The 10692-nt window shown below is 43.3% G+C and overlaps 1 protein-coding gene across 1 annotated transcript; it reads left to right on the forward strand.

The window, feature by feature from the left end:
* The first annotated feature begins 1232 nt into the window (after positions 1-1232).
* On the forward strand, positions 1233-6395 carry ZMAT2 (zinc finger matrin-type 2). Its single transcript, XM_061423717.1, has 6 exons — positions 1233-1340; positions 1673-1766; positions 2706-2829; positions 4033-4106; positions 4526-4671; positions 5368-6395. The coding sequence occupies exons 1-6, from the start codon at positions 1323-1325 to the stop codon at positions 5509-5511; spliced, it is 600 nt and encodes a 199-aa protein (XP_061279701.1). The 5' UTR covers positions 1233-1322; the 3' UTR covers positions 5512-6395.
* The last annotated feature ends 4297 nt before the right edge of the window (positions 6396-10692 follow it).

Consider the following 10692-nt stretch of genomic DNA (forward strand, 5'->3'; position numbering starts at 1 on the left):
AGATAAAGTCACACCACTGCATCAGTGTCTATAGTGAGACATCTGCTCGAGTTCTTCTCGGGAGTGTTGCTGATACCCACCTTCCCAAGTCCAATCATGTTGAAATTGTGCCCTTTGGAGTTGGTGATGGACAGGGAAGCCTGGTGTGCTGCAATTCATGGGGTTGCAAAGAGTCGGACACGACTGAGTGACTGAACTGAACTGAAACTGATGGATTGAATGACCCTAATGTACTCAGGTGGAGGAAAAATGAGTGAACCAAAGGGTGCTAGCGTTGCTTCAAGATAAACAGACAAATTGCAAAAAGTGCTTTGTGTTTGTGTGTTGGGAAGGCTGCAACCTTTACAATTAAGTGCTCTGAGCCTGTATCCTTAGTGCTTGCGGTGAATCACTAAAGTGAAGCATTTGAGACCCTATAACAGCAATTACTCATTGGAAGATAAGTTATCACCAACCTAGAGAGCATATTGAAAAGCAGAGACATTAGTTTGCCAACAAAGGTCCGTCTAGTCAAGGCTATGGTTTTTCCAGTGGTCATGTTTGGATGTGAGAGTTGGACTGTGAAGAAAGCTGAGCGCCGAAGAATTGATGCTTTTGAACTGTGGTGTTGGAGAAGACTCTTGAGAGTCCCTTGGACTGCAAGGAGATCCAACCAGTCCATTCTAAAGGAGATCAGCCCTGGGATTTCTTTGGAAGGAATGATGCTAAAGCTGAAACTCCAGTACTTTGGCCACCTCATGCGAAGAGTTAGCTCATTGGAAAAGACTCTGATGCTGGGAGGGATTGGGGGCAGGAGGAGAAGGGGTCGACAGAGGATGAGATGGCTGGATGGCATCACTGGCTCGATGGACGTGAGTCTGAGTGAACTCCGGGAGTTGGTGATGGGCAGGGAGGCCTGGTGTGCTGCGATTCATGGGGTCGCAAAGAGTCGGACACGACTGAGCGACTGAACTGAACTGAACAGCGCTTCAGCCTTAAATGTTTGGAAACTCCTGGAATGCACGCAAATTTATTAGAGTAGATCAGAGAGCATTGATCTGAACTTATTTTCCTCTTGTTAAGACGAGTTGAATCTGCCTGTTTTGAAAGCCAGGGCGAAAAGGTTTGCAGGCGCCCTTACTTCCGTGTTGCTTCATACTTGCCTTGCGCATGCGCTATTTCCTTGGCGCGGAGGCGGGGCTGACAATCCTGTTTTCGAAGCCCTCCAGTTTTTAAGCTCCTTTAGAACACGAGACTCTAAGCTGATTGGAGGCAAGCTTGCTTTACGGCTCAAGGCCGCTTTTTACGGCATTTTCCGGCTTCCCATTCACTTCACAGTGAAGATGGCGTCAGGCAGTGGGGTAGGTGTTGTGTGTGAGGAGGCTTGGAGTCGGGGGTAGGGGGTGGCTTCTCGGCGTTGAATATTCCACACCCAACTGGCTTTCCGACGCCTCTTCGCAACATAATGGCTCCAGTCCAAGAGCTCCCCAGTGAGGCTCTCGCGCAGGGTCTGAGGAATAGGGGAGGGCTCGGGTTGGGGTCCTGAGGTAACCTTAGCCTCCTAGTGGTGTCCGGAGAGGCTTCACTCTCTTCAGGTCCCGGGCCGCCTTGGCAGCGTGGACGCGGTGTCTTCAGTTTTTCCAGGAGTTGGACACGATTAACGGCGAATCTTAAGAGCATTTTTTTCCCCCAGACAAAAAACTTGGACTTTCGCCGAAAGTGGGACAAAGATGAATATGAGAAGCTCGCCGAGAAGAGGCTCACGGAAGAGAGAGAAAAGAAGGATGGTGGGTACTTGCTCCATCAAGTGCTAACTGTATTGTAGAGGCGATGCAGTGGTTGGAGAGTGGGTGGGGAGTTGAAATGCGCTGTCCTCCATACTTCTGTAATATCTGGCAGAGTATTGCCTCCCTGGTTCTCGATTTCTTCAGGTATAAGGTGAAAGCGAGATGGATTGAAGTGCTTTTGAGGTGCTTTCCAGCTCTGTGATTCTCGGCTTCCTTGCTCTGCCTTTGCTTGGCTCATTTAGTACTTTCCTCCGGTACAGAGAAGAGAGTGGAATCCTTAGTAGCGACAGGAGGAGGAGTATTTCGCTGCTGTGTGTTACTACTATTGAAGAGCCTCTTTTTCTCAGCAGGAAACATAGTATTATTTAACCTAGTACTGTTTAGTCTAGCACTGTTCTCTGTGTGATAGACAGTGTCAGGGAGTTGGTGCTCCTCTTCTAGAGATTCCACTATGTAGAAAGAAATATCTTACTTTCTCGTCTGTTTTCAAACCGTACCTTCTTCTGCTTTCTTCCACACCAGGTTACACACTCTAAACCTTTTAGTTTTTATGTAACTTGTGTAATAGTGCTTGGCATGCAACAGATTATTTCCTAAATATTGGCCTCCCTTTTAAGAGTGGTCTTGCTGTTCTTTTAAAAGGTTGCTTTTTGTGCAGATTCAGAACTCTTGCCTTCAGTTAATTAATGAATTAAAAAAATTGCTTTTAGATTCTTTGGCTTTAAAGTGGAGAAAAGATGTAGAGAGTTAAGAATTGCTTGTCATTTTTTGTGTTGAGCTTCTCCTTAGCTGCTGCTAGAAGTGACTGTTGTGTCCTTTGCTTCATGTTTCAAAAAAGAAATGAAAGTAGACCTCTGGATTTGGACTTTATGCATTTCTTTTCCTTTCTGGTTAAGGAACTCTAATAATGAAGGGACTTCCTTCCCCGTTATATTTCAGGAAAACCAGTGCAGCCAGTTAAGCGAGAGCTTCTCCGGCATAGGGACTACAAGGTGGACCTGGAATCCAAACTCGGGAAGACAATTGTCATTACCAAGACCACCCCACAGTCTGAGATGGGAGGGTGAGTGGCTTTTCATCTTTCTCTGCAGCCAGGAAGTGTTACGCAGGGTACCTGCCCCCAGAATAACAACCTTGTTTCCTGTAATTCCATCCATTTTCCTCCAGGGTCTCTAGTTAACATGTCTGTAAGAGGGGGTTACTCTGTAAGCATCTTCATATTAGCACTATATCTACTTCTTAATATTTTAAAAGGGATTATTTGTTCTCCTTCCAAAGGAAGAAGTGAAGGAAAGGACTACTGAGAAGATTTCTAGGGGAGAAATTAGGTGCAACTAAAATGGAGCCCAGTAACCGCTGATGGTGAATAAAGGGAGTTGAGGTTCAAGACTGGCTACAGAAGTTGTAGTTGTTATGTATTTTCTGGTTGTGCACCTTCCTCCTAGACCCTAACCTTTAGGAAGAAAGGTCTCACAAGAACTCTTCATCTTTTTGCCTAACACTACTACTCTGTCTAAGTGTGTTTTCCAGCAGGAGCATAACCAGATAACAATAAGTGACACTTCTCTGAGCTGCTTCTCTGAGTAAACTCACTGTTAACTTTCCTCTTTGTGTTAATTATCTATTGCTATTTGTGTTAATACATTAACCCAGTATTTAGCAGCATAAAACAAAGAATAGCTCACAATATCTCACATGGGTAAGTAATATGGGAAAGGCTTATCTAGGTGGTTCTGGCTCAGGGTCTCTCAAAGCTGCCATCAGGGTGTCTGCTGGGTCTGCATTCATCCGAGGTGTAAGTGGGGCTGGAGGATCTTTGTCCAAACTCTGTCACATGACTGTGATTTGGAGGCCTCAGTTTTATGCTCTATGGGCCACTCCATAGTGCTGCTCACAACAAAGCAAGTGGCTTCCCCAGGGTAGGTGATCATCTACCTGAACAGACTAAGCAGAATGCATGTTTTTTAAAAAAAACCTAATCTTGGAAGTGACATAGCATCACTTTTGATATAGTCTATTGATCACATGGACTAACCCTGGTACACATTGGGAAGGGCCTGTATAGAGTAGGGATATAGGTGGCATCATTGTGGGGGCCATCTTGGAGGTTGGAAGCCACACTCCTCCAAGAGCAAAGGCTTTGTGGAAATGAGAAGTGTCTCCTCTAAAAAGAATTTTTACCTAAAAATGATCAGTTTCTTGGCTAAAAATGATAAAATCTTTATAATCAGATTTGAAACTAGTGTTGTTTCTTTCTGTTTTCTAGATACTACTGCAATGTCTGTGACTGTGTGGTGAAAGACTCCATTAACTTCCTGGATCACATTAATGGAAAGAAACGTAAGGCTTGGAGGTAGTTTGTGATTGAGGCTGAGACTGAATTTTGGTGATGGGGTAAGGGAGAGGGTAGTTTCTATTGAGCCTCTTTTTCACGTCTGGGGCATTCTCTAGTTCCTTCAGCACAGGCCATTCTTTACTTCATTATTTAATGTTCCTGGAGTCCATGAGGTGAAAACCTGTTTTAGGCTCTCAACAAGTCCAAAACATGGTTTTCTCCTGGGCCCAACTGTCCCTATTGGTGTGCATTTTCTCAGTAAGAGTAGTTGAAGGTTGCTTTATCTTGTTATTGGGGGCTGCTGCCAAGAAGTTTTTTTTAGTCCTAATATTTTTTACTGCATGTTTTATGAGTTGGAAAAGACTTTTTGAGGGACTTAGGAAGTTTTAAGAACCTTACCTTTTTTTCTATTGACCCTACCCAGATCAGCGAAACCTGGGCATGTCTATGCGTGTGGAACGTTCTACCTTGGATCAGGTGAAGAAACGTTTTGAAGTAAACAAGAAGAAGATGGAAGAGAAACAGAAGGATTATGATTTTGAGGAAAGGATGAAAGAACTCAGAGAAGAGGTAGGCTCTACTATCCTTCTCTCCCTTCTCCTTCAGCTTTAAATTTTATGTTATGAATCATGAGGAGGCTCTTTTCCTCATTCCACTCCTACTCCCAGAGGAGAATTGTGTCTCCTGAACTCCTATACAGTAAGGGAAACATTTATTGCCCTTGTTTGGGACTCTCATAATCTGAAGGAAATGGCTCTAAACCTGTCCTTTTTCCCTAAACTTTCTGGGCCATACTTTTTTTTTCTTTTTACTACCTGAGTTATTAATTAAGTGCACCTAGTCTCCATTAGGCCTGTGGAACCAGGCTGACTGGGTCAGAATTCTGTTTCCTCCACTTACTGGCTGTGAATCTTGGACAAGCTATATAACCTCTCTGTACCTCTGTTTCCTCATATTAGAGATCTTAGTATGTAATATACATGAAGCACTTAGACCATCTCCTGGCTTATACTGTATGCCCTGTGGCTTTTCTCCCATCACCTTTTTGTGAGCTGGAGATGAACTGGGATGTAGGATTGAGAAATGCTTTCCACCGGCTGAAACTTCTCTTTCCTGTCCCTTAGAGTCTTTACTATGGCTTTTCCTCTGCTCTTGAAATTTTACTTGTCTATATTTTTCTTCTAAAGATGGAAAGGACACTCACCTATCTCTTTCAGCAAGGTTTGCTCGGGAGTCTGAACTGATTCTGAGTGATTTCCCCTCTAGGAGGAAAAGGCCAAAGCCTACAAGAAAGAGAAGCAGAAGGAGAAGAAAAGGAGGGCTGAGGAGGACTTGACATTTGAGGAGGATGATGAAATGGCAGCTGTGATGGGCTTCTCTGGCTTTGGTTCCACCAAGAAGAGTTACTGAGGCTTTCTATGCTTGGCTTTTTGCTGGGCCTAACTGTGTGTGTGTGGGCGTCATTTTGGGGGAGGTACTGGGGAAAGTCAGTAAGAGTGGCAATGGGGAGGGCTAGAGGGTGGGTGTTTCTGGTTTTCCTCCGCCTTGGGAGAGAGCACAGAATGCAAAGGAACATGCTGTGGCATATTCCTTCAGCCTCAGTACATCACTGGAGACACAGGACCTCTGACCATCTGATTTCCCAATAAAGAAAAACCCCTCTTCTGAGGCTGCTTTCCCGAAACTCCCCTTGCATCTTTCCCTCTTCATCTGTCCATCTCTTATCTGAGCATCCTACATTTATCCTGTGTTCTGCCTTTGTTTTAATTTTGACTCAGCTTACAGCAGAAGGGTTCTCTGGGTCCCCAGTTTCCAGTTGACAGTATATCCTTGACTTCCCCCACCCCCCAACCTCTCTACATCTCCCTTGTGGTTCTCTGGCCACCTGTGCATGCATGTGTACTTCTGCCTGGATCTGTGGTATGTGCGGGTGCGTGTGCATGAATCTGTCACATAGAGGGAGCCTGAGCTAGAGCCTCAAGAGCATTGCTGCCTTGGGGCCTGGTGTTCTCAGCTTCTTCAGAGCATGTAACAGGAAATTAAATGGGATGAGTGGTGTGGTTTTTGTCTGGTGAGTTTTTTAACTTTTGTTCTTCATATGTAAACTCTGTTCAGCTTTTCCTTTTTGTTTCATTTTATTGAGGATTACCCTGTTTTTGTCTTCCTTGTAAGCAGGCTCTTGGAAGAACCTGTTTGATGCAAAAAAGAAAAAGGAAAAAACCTCATATGGGAGCCCTTGGGTCTCAGAGGCTGTTCAACATGTATAATAAATGGCATTGACTGGGCCTATTTCACATTTGGTGGGAACATTCCATATTCTTCCCTGTGTATTGTTTTTTTTTTTTCTTCCCCACACTTTTTCTTCTCCCTGTATTTGAGCCCTGTCACTTTTTTTCTAGATTTCCTTCAACGTGAGTTATACTTCCCTCTGATGGGATCTGTGCCTGGAGGAGTCTAAAAAAACTTTTCCTATTTTTTAGCCTCCTTTGATCTGCTGGTTTTGGAACAGCAGAGCTCAGGGTTGAAAACTTAGTGTTTTCTTAACTATCTGCAGTTAGGCTAGGCACAGGGTTCTCAGTTTTGCACTGTTGACATTTTGGCCTGGATAATTCTTTGTTGTGGGGGCACCCTTGTGCATTGTAGGATATTTAGAATATCTTTAGCATCTACTCACTAGTTGCCAATAGCACCTTCTCCAAGTTGTGACAGTTAAAGATGTCTGTGTCCCCTGGAGGTTGGGATGGAGGGATAGAATTCCTTCTCTTAGCCCCACTGAGAACCATTAAGAAGCTGCCTTGCCTAGTTTGGTCTAACTTGAGAATTAGATGGCACAGAGTGGTTAACTAAAAACAACTTTGGTATTCCCTGGATCAGGTACTATGCCAGGTCCCAGGGATGCAGAGGGGGGGAAAAAGTCAGTTCCTTAAAGTAAAAAAACACAAATGGTAATTACACAAGTTTTAAGCAAGTGAATTCTATAACAACGTTAGTTGGTTCTCTACCTTGAAAAGTGGGCTCTATTTTGATTAACAAGGCTGCTACCATATGGGTTGTTGACATTTTCTGCCTCATCTAGCTCTTCTGACACCTTTATGTAGCATCTGAACCACTTGTGGGTCCCCCAGAGTACTATATACTCTTCCCTTTGGACTTTTGTGCAAAATTTCCTGTCGGACATATCTTTTACCTAATTTTATTTCTGATGCTGAATCTTGCCACTGGAAACACTGAGTGTCATTACTGGTTCACAATTTCTCCTACAGTATTTGCTGCAGGCATATTAGTTGGTGCTTTCCTTGGCAGGATTCTGTGTTCTACAGGTCCTCTGGTAAGAATCTGCCTTTGTCCCCTGGGTCCTTTTGTTCCCCCTTTCCAGATAGACTGGAGAATTTGTCAATGTGCTGAGTTCCTTCAGTGCTTCAGTATTCTTGAGGCAGCTAATTCAGCTTGACTTCAAGTGATTTCCCTCCCGTTTTGGTACTGGTGGAATCTGACTTCTGGTTACCTCTACTGAAAAGCAATTCTGAAGTCCATTTTCTCTACGTTCCCTTGGGACTCCCAGTGGTTTGAGTTTCCAAAGGATCTGTTTAGCTCATGGGTGTTTAGAGGGGTTCAAGCTGGTGAATTAAAAGTGGAGGAAGGAGATGGTATGGAAATTTAGGACCCTAGAGCAATCCTAGAAGAATTTCTTGGAGGAGAAACTTTCTTGATGTTTGTGGTCTTTCTAAAAATCCAAGGAAATTTTGCATTCTGATTGAGGAGTTTTCCTATGACTGGCCTACTTGAGTTCATTCATTCAGTGAGTTCTGAGATGCTGAACTTGTTCTAGGTCCTGGTAGTATCTTCTGGGACAAGGTATCAAGGCCCCAGCTATCATGGAATGTACATTCTGGTGGAATTGCCAATTAAAGTATTTAGGGAACAAAAGATCTGTATGGCTTCTGATGATTCTTTGGCTTCAGGCACCCCCAGGGCCTCTTGAATCTCTCCCATAACCTCCAAAAATTTAAATACGAAGAGTCTTTAATCCAGCAAATCTACTTGTATAAGTATCTGTTCTAAAAACAGACTTGCTTATGTACACATACATATACAAGGATATTTAGTGTGGCTATAACAGTGAAACATTTAAAGTAAAACTAGTACATTTATACTCAAGTAAAATTCATCCATTACAGTATGTATGAATTAGATCTATATACATACTGACAAGCTCTCCAAGACATGTTAACAAACAAAATACCCAACTAATCCCCAATAAGCCTACCTGCACCCCTCACTCCCACCAGTCAAGACTAGTGTGTGTATATTTATAGTGTGTATAGAACTGGAGGGATGCACACTGAAATCGTAAACATGGTTAACTGGAGAAAAGTAGGAATTGTGGCTGTTTAGGGTATTCATATGCAGTTTCTAATAATTTTTTGAAATAGTAACAAGTAATAATACATAACACCTGGGAACTGTGTAACACCTGGGATAGGCGCCCTAGGGTTTCCCTGGTTAGCTGCAAATTTCCAAGATAAGGCCCGAATAACGATTTGCAGCTTCTAAAGATTCAAATCTGACTCATTGCAGTCTCAAAATTGTTAAGTTTACTTAGCGGCCCTGTGTGTGTGTGCGGGGAGCGGGTGGAGTGTGGGCGGGGAGGGGGTGGGGTGTGGGCGGGGAGGAAGAGGCTGGAGGAGACGTCCAGAGACTAGTTGACCAGGTGACTGCCGAATAATAGAAGGGAAGGGGCCCGGAAGCAACTCTGGAAGAGCTCACTAGGAGATAGGAGAGGGGAGACTTGGGCCCGCAGGTGCGCACTCTCCCAAGTATCTGGACTGGGGATGGGGGAGCAGATGGATTTTCTAAGGTCTCCAAGTTAGCCCGGATCACGTATACTCTGATTGGTTCATTATGACGCAACTCTTGCTCTGCAGTCAAGAGGACATAATACGGGGAGTTTTTTCGGGCTGGCCGTAGCTCAGCGGTTCCTTCGACTACACAGTGTTTAAATTACTCTCTCTGAGGGTGGTTCGAGACCCGCGGGCGCTCTCCAGTCCTTTTGCCGCTGCCCGCCGGGAGCGCCAAAGTGACCAGCTTTCCCAGTGGTTGTTTAGCTCCCATTCGACTAGGAACCGGGGATCCTTGGAGAGGTGATGCCTGGTTCTAGAACTGGGGCAGGAAATAACAGAGGTGAACCTAGCGGATCTTGGATTCACCTAGTAGTTCCCGGAAGTAAGGAAATGCTAACCTCCCCCCACCCCCACCCCCCAAAAAACCCTTTGAAAATTACTTTTGATGTTAGGTAATGTTTGAGTTTTTGTTCCAGTAGTTATCCGTTATACTTCTGTCTTTTCTAAGTCCTCAAATAACTTTTCCATAGGTGGCTGTATTATTTACTTTGTCAGCTATATCTTGACTCCCTCTTATTTATATGTGCTGTGCTAAGTCGCTTCAGTTGTGTCTGACTCTGCGACCCCCTGGACTGTAGCCCGTCAGGCTCCTCTGTCTGTGGAATTCTCCAGGCAATAATACTGGAGAATTATTCCTCTTCCAGGAGATCTTCCCGACCGAGGGATGGAACCTACCTCTCCTGTGGCTCCTGCATTGCAGGCGAATTCTTTACCGCTGAGCCAACCCATTACTTATATAAAGATCAATTATTTTATTCTTTTTTTCCCTTTTCTTTCCTCTCAAATTGAGACATATTGTTTTCAGAAAACAATTTGCATACTCTTTCCCCAGCCTTGTTACCTCCTTTATTTTACTTGCAGATCTACAACTTATTAGTATATTTAACACTAACCATCATGATGCTTTCTGAATTTTCCTGTTCTTGGTTGGATGAAACTAATTTTCTAGTAAGTTCCTCAAAAGAGGCTCCTGAGTACAGTATTCTGAGTTCTTGCATATTTAATACTGATTTTCTATAGCCTTAGTATGTAAAGGACATATTGGCTGGATATAAAATCTTGGGTCTCACTTCTTTTCTGAAGGGTGTTTAAAAACTTATTTGCTGCCTTTCTTGTGTGCTGTTGTGAAACCTGTTACCAACCTAATTTTTTTTTCCTTCCTAAGTAATTTGGTCATTTTGCTTGAAGCCCAGAAGATTTCTTTTTCTTTCAAATCTAATTGATTTTTCTAAGATACCTCAGTTCTGTTTTTAAATTATTTGATAAAATTCCATACTGTTTCTATAGTGACTGCACCAACTTATATTCCCACCAACAGTGTATGAGGATTCTCTTTTTTCCACATTCTTGCCAACAGTTTTCATTTATTGTCTTTTTGATGATAGCCATTCTCACAGGTGTGAGGTGGTATTTCTTTGTGGTTTTGTTTTACATTTCCCTGATGATTAGTGATATTGAGCATTATTCTATGCAATCTGGAAGCTAGGTCAGTTTTCTTTGTTTTTTAATATTGTGGTAAAATACACAGAAAAAAATTACCATCTTAACCATTTTTAAGAGTACAATGGATTTAACTCAGTGGAATTAACTATGTTCATATTCTTATGCAACCATCACCACTGCTCATCTCCAGAACTTTTTTCATCTTGCAAAACGGAAACCATATCTATTAACTCTCCACCCCACCTTG

Source organism: Bos javanicus, chromosome 7, assembly GCF_032452875.1.
Source record: "Bos javanicus breed banteng chromosome 7, ARS-OSU_banteng_1.0, whole genome shotgun sequence".
Lineage (NCBI taxonomy): Eukaryota > Metazoa > Chordata > Mammalia > Artiodactyla > Bovidae > Bos > Bos javanicus.